General features: G+C 47.8%; 2 protein-coding genes across 2 annotated transcripts in view; one reads left to right on the top strand and one right to left on the bottom strand.

Annotated features, from left to right (window-relative positions):
- Positions 1–6,941: 6,941 nt before the first annotated feature.
- LOC127389715 (nuclear cap-binding protein subunit 2) lies at positions 6,942–10,043 on the bottom strand. The gene is made up of 4 exons (XM_051630483.1): positions 9,877–10,043; positions 9,460–9,641; positions 8,544–8,682; positions 6,942–7,682 (listed from the first exon to the last, which is right to left on the bottom strand). The coding sequence occupies exons 1-4, from the start codon at positions 9,961–9,963 to the stop codon at positions 7,584–7,586; spliced, it is 507 nt and encodes a 168-aa protein (XP_051486443.1). The 5' UTR covers positions 9,964–10,043; the 3' UTR covers positions 6,942–7,583.
- A 477-nt stretch (positions 10,044–10,520) lies between these two features.
- The window catches only part of TEX11 (testis expressed 11), a 32,086-nt gene continuing 25,754 nt past the window's right edge, over positions 10,521–16,852 (top strand). The window contains exons 1-6 of the mRNA XM_051630261.1: positions 10,521–10,565; positions 12,534–12,618; positions 13,795–13,874; positions 14,770–14,850; positions 14,932–15,051; positions 16,463–16,543. Of these exons, the coding sequence (XP_051486221.1) occupies positions 12,582–12,618; positions 13,795–13,874; positions 14,770–14,850; positions 14,932–15,051; positions 16,463–16,543 (399 nt within the window). The 5' untranslated portion in view covers positions 10,521–10,565; positions 12,534–12,581. The remainder of the gene's footprint in view (positions 10,566–12,533; positions 12,619–13,794; positions 13,875–14,769; positions 14,851–14,931; positions 15,052–16,462; positions 16,544–16,852) is intronic.

Genomic DNA, 16,852 nt, shown 5'->3' with positions numbered 1-16,852 from the left:
CAGTGGAACAGGGTCACTGCATGGTCAGTGGCAAGGGCCCCACAGCATCAGCTCTGTAAGCCCTGCCTCAGGGCTGCCTGGGAGCTGTAAAGGGGACTGTGGGACCTCCTCTGGCCCTGTGCTGGGCATTGCCTGCCCCACTGCCCTGGGTCAGGATTCCCTGTCAGAGCCTCAGGCTCCAGCCCTTAATCACAGTTGACTCCTACTACTGGCTCCTTGCAGGTGCTTCCAGCTCTCCCACCTGGTGTGCCTCTTCTGGCTGGGGCAGCACCTGGAGCCCTGCTGAGCCCTGAGCCCACAGCTCTCCTGGCACCCATGCACCCGGGTTCTGGTGCTGTTGTCCAAGTCTAGGGGTTAATAGGCCCATGGCTGCAGCCCTGACCCTGGGGTTTGGAACTGCTGCAGCCCCCCGAGCCTGTTTGAGCCTGTTTGTGCCTGTGTCCCCATGCACATGTGCAAGTCCATGCCCATGTGTGTGTTCGCGTGTGCCCACAGGCATGTCTGTGACTGTGGGATGGCTCCAGGGCATCCCACGGAGCACTGGTATCCCATCCTGGGCACCCATTGGGACTGGCCCTTCCTGGGCCCCGCTGTCATTGTTGTACATCTTAGTGCATCAGTTGGTGGATGAATAATACCCAGTCAGAGCCCCAAAACACTGTGGGAGCAGGGGAGCAGCCTGTGTGTGCTCTCCTACAGCTTTAGCTGCTGCTGCTGCCTCACCCTGTGTGTGGCCAGCTGAGTTGCTCTGAGAGCAGCCTGGGGCTCCATTGTGCAGAGAGGGGCCAGGAGGCCCACGTTTCTGGGTGAAGGCTGTCAGATGTTGGGGGCAGCAGGGTGGGATTTCCCCTCCCATGCCAGTCTGGAAGGGGCCATTTTCTGGTTTGAGAAAACGCACCAGGAAGGGTGCAGGCCTCTCAGCCAGGCTTTGTCGCTGAGCTGCTCAGTTCCAGCCTGTCTCACAGCTGCCTGCGGTTTGGCCCGTCAGCGGGGGAGTTTCCACCCAGATTTCACAGCACCCGCTGTGTTCCTGCCTGCTGCCCGGCTGTGGGCCTCCCCAGGGCAGCTCCAGCCCTGGCAGAGCGGCTGGCAGAGCCCTGGAGGGAGCCAAGCAAGCCTGAAGCTGCTCCCCTGCCTGTGCCGGGCAGAGCAGGCACAAGCGTGGGCAGGAGCACAGGCAGGGGAGGCAGAGCTGGCTCCTGCTCAGGGCTGTCTTGCTGGCTGTAGTGCGGGGGCACTCAGGCAGGCCCCCTGAGAGCTACAGCCAGGGCTTGGGTTGAGATCTCGCTGTTGCCATCCCCCTGAAGGGGAGCTGGAGGGTTGTTGGCTCTGGCTGTATTTGGTTCAAGCCTGTGTGGAGGGGCAGGCAGTGGGAGGTCAGGCTGTGGCCGCTGGCTGAGGGTGACGCGCTGTGGCCCTGGGCTGTGCTGGGGCTGCAGCACTGGTGGGGCAGGGTGTGGGGATGCAGAGAGCTGGTGTCTGTCAGCCTCCCTCCCCACCTGGCTTTACCTGGTCCCCTGCAGATTTCATACCCACAGGCACTGCCATGTGTCTAACCCCAGCAGCCTTCAGGGGACACAGGGTTTCAGAGCAGCTCTCTTTACTGACCAGCTGCTTGCCAAGGAAGAGCCTCCTGGGGGGCTGCCTGTGTGTGTGCAGGCTCAGGGCAGGACTGGGCTGTTGGAGGGGAGAGCTGGCACTGCACAGCCCGACCCTTGCTCTGCTCCCCTTCCAGAACATGGGTGGTACCTGGCATGTGGAGATATAGGAGCTGATTAAATTTTAAATTGGGTACAATGATCCAGCTGTCTGGCTGGTCCGCACTGATCTGTGACAGCCTGAGGAATTAATGCACCACCTTCTTCCCCGTAGGATGAGCAAGCAGGTACAATGGTACCAATGGTCCTCCCCACAGATGAGCTGCTGGTGGACAGGAGCTGTGGTGGCTGCCAGGTGAGACACATCCATCAGCAGGGCATGAGCCCTGCAATCTGGGGAATCCACCCCTGGGCAGACAGGGTTACTGATGCAACAGAGCAGCAAACTCATCAGCTTGTGATATTTCTGTGCTGCAGGGGCTCACCGTCCAGAACTCCAGGACATCAAAGCTGGTACTGAGTGAGATTCCTGTTGCTCCTTGCTCACCCAGCTCCAGGCAAGTCCCAACCTTTCCACTCTCTGTGGTAACAGCTTAAGCATGCTTGACCCAGTAGCTGGCAGGAAGCTGTGTGTGTCTGATAATCCTGCCAGCCCCGAGCCACGGCAGGTGGCCACTCTTTAATCATGCAGGCTTAATGCTCTCCTTGCTTTGCCTTTGCAGGTCTGGCACGATGACTTGCTGCTGGGTGGTTGCTCTTTTCTTGCTCCCCTTTCTTTCCAGTGCTGCAGCTGGTGCTGCTGGTCCCCCCTCTTGTTCCCTGGCCCATGCTGCAAGTAGCCAAAGGGCAGTTCTTGTCACAGTCCAGCCTGGAACTGACGGTGTGCTGCAGTGATGCCTGCACTGAGTGAGAGGCTGCCCTGATTCCTTAGGACTTCCAGGAGTACCTCTCTTCTGAGACAACGCATCTCAATGGCACTCACACCTTCATGGTAGTGGAAGTGAGCCCAGAGATCTGGGAGCACCTACTGACTTGTGAACTTTCTCATCTCTCTTTGGTTCCATCTGGGACTGCTGTTAGAAGGAAGGGTTCCTGACATTTACTGTAGCTGTAGCATTTGAGGTGGATTCTTTTGGGCAAATACATGTATTTGAATAGAAGTCAGCACAAATCTCTTTGTAAAGGTTATGTTGAAAGAGAAAGTGCATAGATTGCTTAGCCCTCTTTTGGGACTTGCTGAAGGAGACACTCTTCTGCCAGACTGAAGTGAGTGGGACAGGGAGATCTATGTAGAGCTGAAATCACAGTATCTTGCAAAAATAGTGTCTGACACCTTCTACAGTCATAGAACAGTCCAGGCACCTGATTGAACAGATCTCTGCATGTTCTGTCACATACATAGAACTGATGTGTCCAACAAGCCACACTAGGCTCTTCCAGGAGCAAACTGAAAGCTTGTCTTATGTTTCCCTACCTAATACATGAGAGATTTGCTTGCTAATTCTAGACTTTCATAGCTAATACCTCTCCCCATCTTCCTTAAGTTTTCCAGTTTCCCTGCTGTGTTTGCCCAGGCAATTGTTCCCTCTGTAACTCATATTCTCCACAAAGAACTTCACGCTGATGCTGCTTTGCCAGGCTGGACAGACGACTGCTTGTATTTTTCACTTCTAAGTCAATGTCTTGCTCCCTTTCACTGCATTTCAGGGACAACCCGCATCATAGACTTGTCCCTGGTGTCACTGCTTAAACCTGCTGAATACTAAACATGCAGTTCCTTCAAAACCTGTGACAGATGTACAGGAGCAGCAACCAGACTTGCAAAACAAAGAGGTAGGAGACATTTCAACAAACTGAATGTAACCCTCCCTTCCTGTTCAGTTCTCAAGACTTTGGGCTCATGTGAGCATTAAACCAATTTAAATTGTATGCCTGCTCTGCAGATGGGTGTGCAACATCTTCTATTATCTGGGATGAGATAATGCATAAAAAATCATGATTACACATTACCGGGCAGGGAGCAGCTGCTATTATTTACATAATACAAACCCAATTTACAGGCAGAATTTAACTTGTTCAATGGAATTACCTGCCCTAGTTGAGAGGTTCTTGGGGACAGATCAGAACAGGTTTTCATCTCCTTCTGGCTTCTTGTTCAGAACCTAAGAACAGGCTAGAGAGTGTCAGCCATGTCCTTCTTAAAAAGGGAAGAAAGCCTGTCATAAACACAGGGAATTTCTGGTTCCTTCCTCTCTGAAATGCTCACTGGGCCTTTGTTTTGCTTGATACACTTCTCTGATTGTGGAACAGGATAGGAAACTTGAGAACTTGCTCATGTAAAACATCAGGATTTGTCTTATTAAGAGCAGCCATACACTTTAGGAGCAACTTCTGCCATCAGCTATTGCAAAAGAGAAGAGGAGGAAAAGCCAGCACCAAGATGGAAGCCAAGAGAAACGTGGTGAGGCTCATGCCCCCTTTTAGTGTCTATCTTCATGCTTGCAAGTGACAGCAGCTTTGAGACACCAACAGATGTTCCCCTCTGGCTCATATCAGAGAATATGTGGCTTTGATGCACAATCTGCAACAGGTGCAAGATTCACAGTTGTAGTGGGTTGACCCAGCTGCTCCGTCACTTCCCTCCTCAGCAGGACAGGGGGGAAGAAATAAGATGGAAAATAACTTGTGGGTCAAGATAAAGACAGATAAGTAAAGCAGAAGCTGTGCATAGAAGCAAAGGAAAACAAAAGATTTACTCTACTCCCCATCAGCAGGTGATGTCTGGCCACTTCCCAGGAAGGTAAGCTTCAGTAAGCACAGCAGATGCTCAGAAGACAAATATTGTAACAACAAAGGCCCCCCCCCCTCCTCTCCTTTCTCTGAGCTTGAATTGCTCAGCAGATGTCATATGGTATAGAACCTCCCCTTGGTCAGTTTGGGTCAGCTGGCCTGGCTATGTCCCCTCCCAAGATCTTGCCCACCTACAGCCTCCCGGGTGAGGGGGAGAAACCACAGAGAGACAGCCTATTCCATACCATTTCTGTCATGTTTAGGTCCCACATAATTTAATACTTATATAGTCTAACCATCCCATTGTATTTAATTCTTATTAATGAAATCCCATCTTATCAACACTTACAACTTCTACTACATACTTAAACCATCTTTATAGCCAACATACAGATTTATATATTCTCATTAACTACTACTGTCTGTCCTTTAACATGTGGATATTAGTCTCCCATTCTATGGGTTTTTTCTGCTCCTCCAAATGTTCATTAGAACAGGTCATGACTTAGGCCCCATCTGCCAAGATGGGTGCTCAGCAAAGAAGCTGTAGGTTTGACTGTTGGGCACTAACACCAGCTTGGTTTGGGTCATCGTTGCTCTCATCTGGTTCCTTGCGAAACTCACTTTTGGTTGGTTCAGGTCATTCCAGCTGCATCACTTCCTACAAGAGACAACTTACATCATAGAGTATTTTTCCCCCAAGGTCAAATCTTCTTGAGGCACACACTGGGTCCTACCCAACAAGAACACCCAGGCCTTTGAAGAAAAACAGCCTTTTCCCAAGGAGGACCAAACCACTCTGCCTTCACCAGCCACTTCCATGTGTGCACTAGGGGGACTGTATCTCCTCCCACAGTATGTAGGGGTTTTTTGGGCAGGACCAGGACAGTTAGCAGATCCTCTGCTGTTTACCAGCCAAGTTGGCTTCTGCTAAATTTATATCCCAGTGCTTCCATGCCCCATTGCCCAACAGTCTCAACATAGTCTTTAACAGTCCATTTTATCTCTCAATCTTTCCGGAGGCTTGTGGGTGGTAGGGAACGGGATACACTCAATGCTGTGTTTCTTGGCCCAGCAGTTTATGAGATCACTTTGGAAATAAGTTCTGTTGTCTAATTCAATTCTTCCTGAGGTACCACGTTGCCACAAAATTTGCCTCTCAAGGCCTAAGATGGTGTTTCAGGCAGTGCCATGGTTTACAGGGCACTTTCTTGCCAACCAGTAGTTGCTTCCACCATGGTTATTAAGTAGCACTTGCCTTGGCATGTTCATGGCAGTGGTCCAATATAGTCAATTTGCCAGGCCTCACCATACCAAAACCCAACCACCACCTTCTATTCCACGGAGACATTACTCATGTGGCTTGCTTGATTGCAGCAGGTTTCACATTCATGAGTGACCTGTGTGATAGTTTCCATGGTCGGGTCCATACCTTGATCACAAGCTCATCTGTATGTTCCATCTCTCCCTAGATGGCCCAATGTTTTGTGGGCCCATTGACCTGGTGGAGACATGGTTATTATCTTGTTGATTATATCCACAGGGACCTTCTGGGGAGGGTGGTGAGGCACTGGAAGAGGTTGTGTCCAGAGAAGTTGTGGATGCCCCCTCTCTGTGTTCAGTGCCAGGCTGGATGGGGCTTTGATTATCCTAATCTAGTGGGAGGTGTCCCTGACCATGCAGGTGGGTTGGAACTAGATGATTTTAAGGTCACTTCCAACCCAAACTATTCTGTGATTCTATGTATTCCCACATCCTCTCCACAAGACAGCTTCCCCAGCACAGCAAGGCCATCAGTGCCGGGGCAAAACACATTGACATTGTTGGTACAAACATGTTCCCAAGCCCACTAAAACAGAGACAAGCAGTGCAGCCAACAAACTCTGTGACCCACAGGAGCTTGCTACTTAACTACTATAGCTAGAGCATGCCATCTACAAAACTGCTACTGTCTCAGCAGTCCCATCTCCCATTTTGGGTGCCAAAAAGGACTGTGATGGGTTGACCTTGTCTGGATGCCAGGTGCCACCAAACTGCTCTATCACTCCTCAGTTGGACATGGAGGGGAAGAACATAAGATATAAAAAATATCATGGGCCAAGATAAAGGCAGGTTAATAAAAAAAGCAAAGGCCCCAAACGGAAACAAAGGAAAACAGATGATTTACTCTCTATTTCCCATCAGCAGATGATGTCTAGCCACCTCCCTGAAGAAGGGCTTCAGTAAGTGTAGTGGTTTCTCAGGAAAACAAGTGTCATAGTAACGAACATCTGTGTGTCATGTGTGTCCCCTTTCCCCCCCATTTTGTCTTTGCTTTTATTGCTGAGAATCTCCCTTTGGTTAGTTTGGATCAGCTGCCCTGGTTACATCCCTTCCCAAGATCTTGCCCATTCCCAGCCTCCTGGTAAGGGCAGGGGAATGTTGGAGAGACAGCCTTGATGCTGTGGGAGCCCAGCTCAGCAGTGGCCACAACACTGGGGTGTCATCAGCACCTTTCCAGCTACCAAACCACAGCACTGTGAAGGCTGTAGGGGGAAAATTAACTCCATCTCAGCCAGACCAAATACAACTGTTTATTAAAAAAATTGTAAGACACTTTTAACAAAATCACGCTGAACAGTGAGGATCTGAAAAGCCAGGCAGCACTGGGGGCATCATGAAGAAAAATGCTCTGAAGGCCCTGACCAACCCAAGGGCTAGATGTGCAGACAAGCACCTCCAAGTGGATGATAAGACCTTGTTCCACTTCTCTCATCCAAACAGTGATACTGCTTTGTGAGCAGATGAGGTTGTAAATTAAAAACCTGAATCTCTTGTGCATCCCCACAAGGTGCCCAGGCACTTGGAGGGCTCCGGTGGTGCTAAGCTTTTAAGAAGGTCCATTTGAGAGCAACCACAGCTGGAGGGAGCCCCCTGAAGAATGTCAGAGCACAAGCTGTGTGTGACATGCTGCACTTCTTCTTACCCAGAATCCTGCAGAGACGTCCATTTTTTTTTCTCTTTGTTGCCCTGTATCAGCACAGAACATCTTCTCTAGCCCAGAAGGAAGGGGGAATGAATACATGTATATCCACAGTCTAAGGAGGGTCACTTCTGCTGGAACTTGGATCTCACTCCCTACCCCAATCCAAAATGCAAGAACAGGGCTAGCTCTGGAAGGACAGAGCCCTCTATGAGCTAGGACCCACGAGGCAATTAATAGATGGCAGGCTGATGATTTGCCTTCTGCATCTGAATGATCTTGCCAAAGCCACCTCTTCCCACGTCGTAGTCTGTCCGGTACTCGTCTCGCACCTGGGACACAGCAGGAACACAGACATTAGCATCCTGCACTGCCTGTCTCCAGCTAGACTTCAAAATGATCATCTCCTCCTTGCTCAGGTGGTGGGGAGCTAAGCTCAGGTTAGAAGAACTTCTCCTTGTTTGAAATATTTTTGACTAAGCCACCCAAAAGGTGGTAATGGTGGCGAAAATAACAAAGGAGGATACAACTCATGGCTGAGGTCTTTTTAGGCAAGAAGAAAAGACCTAAAAATATTTTCATTCAGCTTCTTAGTCCAGCTTTCTGAATTACCAGGCTTGGCCTTCAGAACATTTTCTCCACTCCACTCTGGAAATTTGCAAAAGAACCTCACCTTTGCACTGGGGTAAACTGGCCCAGCAGCTGTGCTGTCCCCCCTCCATTAAAATCTGCATCTTTTTAAGAGTACTAGCTTGGATTAGCAGTTCTGGGCCCCTCACTACAAGAGAAACATTGAGTTGCTTCAGCAAGTTCAGAGAAGGGCAAGAAAGTTGGTTAAGGGGCTGGAGAACAAGTCCTATGATGACAGGCTGAAGGAACTGGGATTGTTTAATTTGGAGGAGGCTGAAGTGAGACCTAGTTGCTTTCTATAACTGCTTGACAGGAGGTTTCAGGGAGTTGGGGGTTAGCCTCTTCTGTAAAGTAAGTAGTGATAAGACTAGGGGAAATAGCCTGAAGTTACACCAGGGGAGGTTTAGACTATATATGAGGAAGAATTTCTTTAATGAAAGAGTAGTCGGACACTGGAACCTTAGGTCTTTCCACCTACACACTGTTCTGCACGGGACAAAACTAGCCAAGCAGGAGAGTCTTAGGGCCATCAAATCCAAGGTATGGACTGGTATTGCTTTTACCTGGCCTCCAGTTTTCCCTCTTCCATACTGTCTCCCCTCCTTAAACCCTGCATCCCAGTCAGTCCGGATGATCCGGTCATCCAGCCGCGTGCCATTAATGAACCGCATGGCGTGCTCGGCGTCTGCTCTGGTGTAGTACCTGCAGCAAGCTGTAAGGAGAACTAACCCTGCTGGGTTGGTGTGCACAGGCAAACAAAAAGGAGATTAAGAAGCAGAAAAAGGCCTGTCTCCCAGCCCCTTCCTGCTCTGCTCCACGGGGTTACAAACTGCACTGACATAAATCCAAGCTAAAAGCAGCTCCCATGCCGAAAGGATCCTGAACTTTAATGTCAGTACCTGCACAGACAAGAAGCAGCTTTGGATCATTTATTCCACAAGTAGATGAAAGAAACATGTTAAAGCCTTGCTAAGGGCAAGAACTCTGTACTATGCCTTTTCATACTCCTTGAATCTTGACTGAATCTGAACAAAAGGAGCAGCCCACACAGGAGAGCTTCACAAAGGCAGTTCATGGCACAACTTGTACAAGCGTGTGCCCTGTGCTTGGGAATACTGCCAGGGCTTACTCTGCTACTTCATTCTGGTCTGAACTTAAGGTGAGAAAGTGGTCACCCAGGAGCTCAGACTGATGATTTTACCAGTTCTTATTTTGGCCCTAAGATCACCAAAGAAACTAAAGGAGTTTTCTGCCACCTCCAGAAAGCACAGCAGCATTTTTCACCTATGCTGCACAGCCTGTCTCTCAATTTAGGTGGTGTTGGGGAAGTAATAAGGCTGGAAGTGCCTGGTAGAGAGCACTTGACTATCACTCCTTTTCAGGTATTCCACAGCAGTACTGCTAAGCTTGCTGTGCAGGGAGGAACTAAAGGTGTCAACCACACATGGGTTGACAGCAGCAGGGAACCAGAAAGGATACTCGACAAAGCAGAAGCCACAGGGGGTTTTCTTAATCTTGTCCAGCCCCATAACAATCCTCTTGACGTCTCCACACTTGGAGAAGAGCTCCTGGATCTGCTCCTCGGTGGTGTAGAAGGACAGGTTGCCAACATACAGCGTAGAGGAGATCTTCAGGGATTTTTCTTGCAGCTGCCTGCTACCCTGAGGGCAGAGGGGAACACGCAGCGGGGTGAGCGCACCTGCCGCCCGGCGCCAGGCCGCAGCGGGCACCTCCCGCCTCCCCGCAGGTGCAGTGCCCTCCCGCCCGCCGGCTCCTCTCAGGGCCTTGCCTCGGGAACAGCCCTTCCCTCAGGCGCTGCTCAGCCCCCCGCGCCGGCCCGGCCCGGCCCGGCCCCGCCGCCCCCGCCCCCGCCTCAGGCCCGGCCACCGATCGCACCCGGAAGTGCTGGTCGCGGTACTGGCTGATCTCGCAGTAGGAGTCGCTGTTGAGCCCGCTGAGCGTGGTGTGCAGCAGCCCCGACATCTCTCCCGCGCCCGCCTGGGCCCTGATCCCGAAATCCCTCCCGAACCGCCGCGGCGCCCACCGGACGCCAAGCGGGGAAAGCCGGGCGGCCGCGCCCTCCGATTGGCCCGGCTGCCTGTCACTCGAAGCGGGGAGGCGGGGCGGGAGCGCCGGGACAGCCAATCGGAGCGCGGAAGCGCGGGGAGCGCAGCGGGGGGCGCCAGGCCCGGCATGCTCTGCGGTTCCCGCCTCTGTCTCCTCAGAGGGCGCGGGCGGGCCCGGGATGGCGGGGGAGCGGCTGGCGGCCCCGCACGGGATGGCGGGGGAGCGGTTGGGAGCCCCGCACGGCACCGCCTGCCCGCCCTCAGCCCCCGCGGCCGGCTCTCACGTCCCCCTCTCGGCCTGTCTTACAGGGCTGGTGCGGGAGCTGCTGAGGGAGGAGGCCCCGCCCCGCATCGCCGCCCTCACCGAGGAGATCTTCCAGGCGGCGGGGAGCGTCTCTGAGGAGGGGGGCAGCGCGGCGGAGGTGCAGCCCCCGCCCCTCGGCCTGCTGCCGCCCTCCAGCCCCCCCCGAAGGAACGGGGGGTTCATGTGCTCCCCACCACGCCGCACCGCTCGCCCAGGTCGGTGGCTGCGGTTCCTGCGGCGCTGCCCGCTCCTGCGTCCCCGCTGTGGTGGGGGAGCTGGTCTGGGGCCCTGCGGGAGTGCAGAACCCTGCGGGTTTGCGGGGCCCTGCGGGAGTGCGGGGCCCTGCGGGAGTGCACACAAAGCAGTTGATTTTTTTTCATCTTTTAACCCCCTAGCGTGAAAGTCCAGAATAAAGTGGAAAATAGTGACCCTAAGGGTAAAAGTATGCATCGTAAGTTAATGGTGTCTTAGTGATGTTGAGGGTTTTGGTGTTTTTTTCTAGTAGTGGTTAATTGTGATGTCGAGTTAAAGTAGAGCACTGATGCATGAAGAGTTTGGTGCTGGGTCAGAGGAGAGCTCCTTACTCTGTAAGTGGATTCCAGTGATAGCAGATACCTGGGGAAGAAGAAAACAAGCAAGCATGTCGTTTTAACTGCTTGATAAACTCAGAACATAGTATTACAGTGGGAAGTACTCATTTTCATATGTTATAAAAGTGAATTCAGTTGTTTTTTTATAATGTTTTTAGATTTAGGGGTTTTTTCCCCTTTTATGAGTTTCTTCTAAAACAGTACTTAAGTGTCTGCTTTAAAAGGCCTTTTTCAAAACCAAGTTGAATGAGAAATACACAAATCTGGAATAAAACCAAGATCAGCTGAGATACTGTCCAGCCTATTCCTCCAAAATTATATTTTGAAGAGGGATTTAACTCCTAGTGATTACCATCTAAGGAAGTCCCAAATGTGTTGACAAGGAACAAGATAGGTCAGCGAGTGTCAAAGCAGAAAATATGCTTAGTGGTGAAATACAGGAGCATAAAACTGATCTTCAGTTCTTTCTGAATCAATTTGGCTAAATTAATCATTTCTCCTTTAGTAATCTGACCCTTTCAATAAAAGGGGTCACAAAACGTCTCCTAGTTAGGCAAGAGAGTGTTTGTGGGCAAGACTTGTCATGGAAACTAGGATTTGAAGTGATGGAAAGTGCAGCCCTTTAAGGTGGTTTGTTAAAGGAGCTTAATGCCTTTGTGTAAGATTGCAGCATCTTTTTAACAAGAGTATATACTCACTAGCTTTTTTGTTTGTTTGTTTGCTAATAGCAGAAATTTCCTGATGTAGGTATTTAAAATAATTCAACTACTTAGGTTGTTTTTGGTAGGCAAAAGAGGCGAAGCCTTAAGATAGGTATGTTTTCAAACCTGATCTAATTCTTACAGCTTTTTTCCAATCCCTTCAAACATCTGTTTAAAATGTACATAATCTGTTTTGAAACCTGCCACTGAATCAGTTGTATTTTGGACACGGTCATGGTCTGTTGCACAAACTTTGTATCCATGAGTGTTTGTGAGAGAGTGTCATAGATAAAGCTTCACAGATATGGTGAGTGAGGTCATGATGTGCTATGTTTGGGAAACAAATTGATGGAAATATTGGTTAGGATATTTCAGTAATGTGACAGTTTAGAAGTATGTTTAAGTGTTTCTGAAGTTCACTGATTCACTTAACAGATTTTGCTGCTAAGCACCATTTCAAATTGGAGCTGAAGGCACTGATAGATGATGGGACAAACGGGCTATTGCTCAGATGATTGATTAGTTCATTTTAGTTTCAGGTCCTGTCAGCCTTGGATTTACACAGTCATGTTTTTTTTTTTACCTTGCTTCATCTTAGAAGCACTCTTCTATTTTCAGAGTATGTGAAGTATCTTAGGAAATATACTTACTAAAATATACTTGTGAGAAAAGTATGTGCTTCCTGCCACCTTCTTATAATTATTCCCTGGGGGATCATGTAGCAGTTTCATGGAAAACTCACACCATTGACTCCAACATGAAAGGAAGTTGTGCAAACATGTGGACAGGTCATTACTGTAATACACATAGACATTAGTTCCTTTTTCAATAGTCAATTTCAATGTGACCCAAATCCAGGAGAAAAGAACATCTAATCCTTTCTCTTCCTCAGGTGGAAGAGGCTGCAATAAGCTTGTGGAACTGGGCTGTGACCAAACACATGAGTTCTGTTGTCAGTGATGAGCAGAGAGCTAAATGTATGTATGTGTTCTGTACCTTCCTGCTTTCTGTGGGCTGTAGCATGAAAAGGAAAAACTCTGCTGACAGGTGTATGTGTAATGCTGTAGATTTGTTTGGATCTTTGCAGATAGCATGTAGACAGAGGGAAATAACAGCTGGGTTTGTATAAACAGTTTGGGAATGAGCAACCTGGTGTTACACTAATCTCCTTGTGGCATAGATTCAACATAGGCATTCTTATCACTCTGTGCCAGAGCATCAGTAAAGAGGTGATGTGACCAAGGCAGCTGTAATTTCCCTTACAATGCTATGGTTTTGATCTAAACATATATGGAAATAACATATATTTACATTTTAGACTGTTGGTCACTTAATTTGTATGAAGGGAGAGTGCTTTAATGTGTCTCATCAACGTTTGCATGCAGAAAACCTCTAAATGCTCTTTTTACTTCCCTGCTTGAGCCATGTACACAGCTGGTGGGTTTGCTTGGAGCCAGGAGCAGGGCTGGGGGAGAGCAGAAGTGGGCTTTTGATCTTTTCAGTCAGCCTGCTCTTCATGTGGTTCTCCAGGATATCTGGCCTACATTTTTGTCTTGAGGGTTTGTAGTCAAAATTACGTATAATCTGCATCATTTAAATTATATCAGGTAAAGGGAAAAGGGTAAGTTTACACAACATAAATAGTAATTGTGGAGTGTAATGTTCTCAGATCTTGTATCACAGCTGAAGGGCCAGGGAGAGGCTATTTTAAATGCTTTAAGTGGTGTGTTTTCCATCCCAGATGTATAAGGAAGGCCCGAAAATATTTTTGCTTTTTACTTTGAAAATGTAAAGGTTATTAAACTTCATTTCCCTATTTTGCTGAAGGCCGTTTTGAGGCTCTCAAGACCATGTTACTGTAAGCACTTGCAAAGCAATTAAGTCTTTGAATACCAAGTATTTAACTTTAACTCTCTCTAAAGTGTTTAATACATATTTTTATGAGAATATATATATTTTTTTTCTTGCTGCCTAAAACAACTTGGCTGAAATTGAGACTGCTTTGACTCCTGAAGCTTTACAATTTTTCTTTCTCATCATTTAGAATGGCAAGCAGTCTGTCAGATACGGCAGGCCCTGACTTTCTTAAACAAAAACAAAAAAAAGAGAAAGAGAAACCAGAAGTTCTGAGTGTCTGCATTGTTGTCTTGCAGTACGGTTTGCTGCTTGCAGACTGGTGTGTCTTTGTGAAGGCAGTGACCCTCCAGAGGCAACTATTCGCAGGCAGATTTTGGTAAGGTTGATGGTAGATGAGCACTGAAATACAGTTGGTCACCCAGGGAAACCTTCAAAACCTGGTGGGATTGCTTTGGAAACAGAGTGAAATATGCCTGTAGTTCTGGGGAATATACATAGAATCATAGAATGGTTAAGGTTGGAAGGGACCTTAATGACCATCAGGTTCCAACCTCCCTGCTATGAGCAGGGACACCTCCCATCAGACCAAGCTGCACAAAGTCTCACAATGATCTTCAAGGCCCATTCCAACCAGGATGATTCTGTGATTCTGTGACCTTCAGGGATGGGGTATCCACCAGCTCCTTGGGCAACTTATTCCAGTGCCTTCCTACCCTCATGGTGAAGAATTTCTTCCTGATGTCTAACCTAAATCTCCCCTCTTTCAGTTTAAAGCCATTACCCCTTGTCCTGTCACTACAAGTCCTTGTAAAAAGCCCCTTCCAGGCTTTCCTGGAGCCCCTTCAGGCACTGGAAGGTGCTCTAAGGTCTCCCTGGAGCCTTCTCTTCTCCAGGCTGAACAGCCCCAACTCTCAGCCTGTCTCCAGAGCAGAGGTGCTGAAGGGGGGGCCTGTGTTATCACAGGTACACTTTGCTGAGCCAGGGCAGTTTGGAGTTTCTGGACAGTGAGATTAGCACCACATCTTTGTCATGTGGTAAAATGTTACATGACCAGCAGATTAATTTGGTATTGTCTAGTAGGGCACCATAAGCCTTACACTTCATCTAAGTGTTAGGGACTTCATTCAGACAGTAGAGACACTTGTCAGAAATTGAAGAGTTGAAATACCCCTCTCTTACAATAGAGACATGGATCAGTGAGATGAGATCCAACATTGCTTTTCTTGAAAGTGACTATATTTTCACAAAGCCCTTGCCATTTTATTCTTCAGATGTCTATGAAAACTGGGAAAGGATGGATAGATATTGGAAAAGCTGATCTTGCCGATGGATTTCTAGAGATTGCTATGACTGTAAGCTCTTTTCCAATTTTAATTTCTTACAAACACAACTATTTTAAGTTCCATGGGTGATGCCTACGCTTTGTTTTCCAGAGTATAGAAAAACTGTATGCAAAGTTACTTAATGGGAGTGATGGTGAAGCAGATATTTATGTGCACAAAGCTGACGTGGAGAAGAACCTCTTCAAAGTGCTCTCTTATCAGGCTGAATCAGTATGTGTTCTTCCCAGTTTTCCTTACAAGTAACTAGCGTTATAGGGGGGAAACTCTGACCCAGTTATTAGATGTCTGAGTGCTTGGCATTGAAAAACTGCTGAAGGATATATTTCCTTAACTTAGATATGAGATAGCAGATCTCATGTTTGCAGTCAGTGTTGCAATCATTTAATGATTTTTAATTTGCCTGATTGATTGCATTCATTTCTGCTGTGGTGTTTCTATCTAGCTTAGATTTGCTGCCCTATGATTTGGTTAGCAGGGCTGTTTATAAAACAATCAGCTGCCTTTCTGATTCATAAATATGTCAGTTCCAAAGGTGTCCTGTACCAGACTGAAGAATAGGGCAGAGGGCTGGTGTGGAACCTGGGTCCCCTAAACTGCATTTGTGTAATGTGCACAGCAAGACTAGTTACTTTGGAGTGCTCATCAGACTGTGTGGTATTTGCAGCTGGGCTCACTGAAGGGATATGAAGGTGGATTCATCATGGCTGCATTAGTCAGGGGTTGGGTTGTATCTAAGAAGTAGATATAAACCACATTCAAAGTCTTCTGTAACTTAAAACTGTCATGACTCTGCAAACTCATGGACATAATCAAAGCTATTCATATTACATGCCATCAGACAGATTTTTCTATGCAAGTATACCCTCTTCCATGACTTTGTAATGCTACTTTCCACATACGAAGGTTTTAAACAGTGGGAGAGTCACTGTAAAATTATAAGATCTGGAAATAGGGAGTTCCACTGACATTTGATGTTTTCTTTAAAGTCTCAACCTTTGGCATTGTACAGTGGGGTAAGAATCATGGTGATAATTAATAAAAAAAGGCCCAGTGCAATGTGAGAGAAGACTGAAAAAGTGCTAAGGGTTTTCTAGGGGATCAACAACACAAGTTACAATAATTCAAAGTAGGTAATTGAGAAAGTCTGAGTTTTATGAGGGACTCTTGTGCCTGACTGAAGTTTCTGAGTACTTGATTAATACTAAGGAATATTACAGGCATATGGGTGTAACTATGAGGAAGTGTGGTTGCTTGCATTTGGTGAGAGCACCACAGGCCTCAGTATCTAGAAGAGGAGTACCATCTCCAAAATTCTCAAGAGCTTCCCTAAGCAGTGGCCAAAATTTTTAATTTGATCATGGAGACAAGAGAGGACCTTAACTTATTGGAGATTTACTGTTGATCTTAAGATCTGAACGAGCTTGTCCCACGTGTCTGGCCTTTTCATACTGCCTAAGGACTACAGTGTTTTTCTGGGTGTCTTTATCAGATATCTAATCCCAAACCTAGCTTTACTGAGTCTGAAAATCCCAAGTCCTATTTTAGAGAATCGGTCTTTTAATGAATTTCAAAGCCAAGTTGCTCACGAGCAGTTTTTTGGCAAGCTCTCCTGCTTTCTTAGGCCGTTGCTCAAGGGGATTTTCAGAAAGCAGTGACGTGTGTGCAGCGCTGCAGAGATATGTTGATAAGATTACCAAAAGAGGTAAGTGAAATCATCCCTTCTTTATCATTCCAGACTTTGAAAATCTGCTTTCCTCTCTCTGTGTTAAAGGAGGACATATGCCATGTTTAAGGCCAGGTTGGAGGAGGCTTTATGCAGCCTGGTCTAGTGGGAGGTGTCCCTGCTCATGGCAGGGAGGTTGGAGCCTGATGATCTTTAAGGTCCCTTCCAACCTTCACCATTCTATGATTCTGTATAATATTTTGAAAAGTACTCTGAACTGTGCATTGCCTCTGTGGTTGGTTGCTGTTCTGAGATTTTCTTTTTAAAAATTTTACATCAAAACAGCAG

The sequence above is a fragment of the Apus apus genome, chromosome 12 (assembly GCF_020740795.1).
Source record: "Apus apus isolate bApuApu2 chromosome 12, bApuApu2.pri.cur, whole genome shotgun sequence".
Taxonomy (NCBI): domain Eukaryota; kingdom Metazoa; phylum Chordata; class Aves; order Apodiformes; family Apodidae; genus Apus; species Apus apus.
This window is presented reverse-complemented; position numbering and strand designations above follow the sequence as displayed.

Bases quoted from the DNA above. Each gene is read 5' to 3' on its own strand.
- LOC127389715 (XM_051630483.1), bottom strand. From the start codon at position 9,963: ATGTCGGGGCTGCTGCACACCACGCTCAGCGGGCTCAACAGCGACTCC. The intron at 9,642-9,876 runs GTGCGATCGGTG...CTCTGCCCTCAG, and splicing joins ACCGCGACCAGCACTTCCGG to GGTAGCAGGCAGCTGCAAGA. The intron at 7,683-8,543 runs GTAAAAGCAATA...GCTGTGTCCCAG, and splicing joins GAGGGAAAACTGGAGGCCAG to GTGCGAGACGAGTACCGGAC.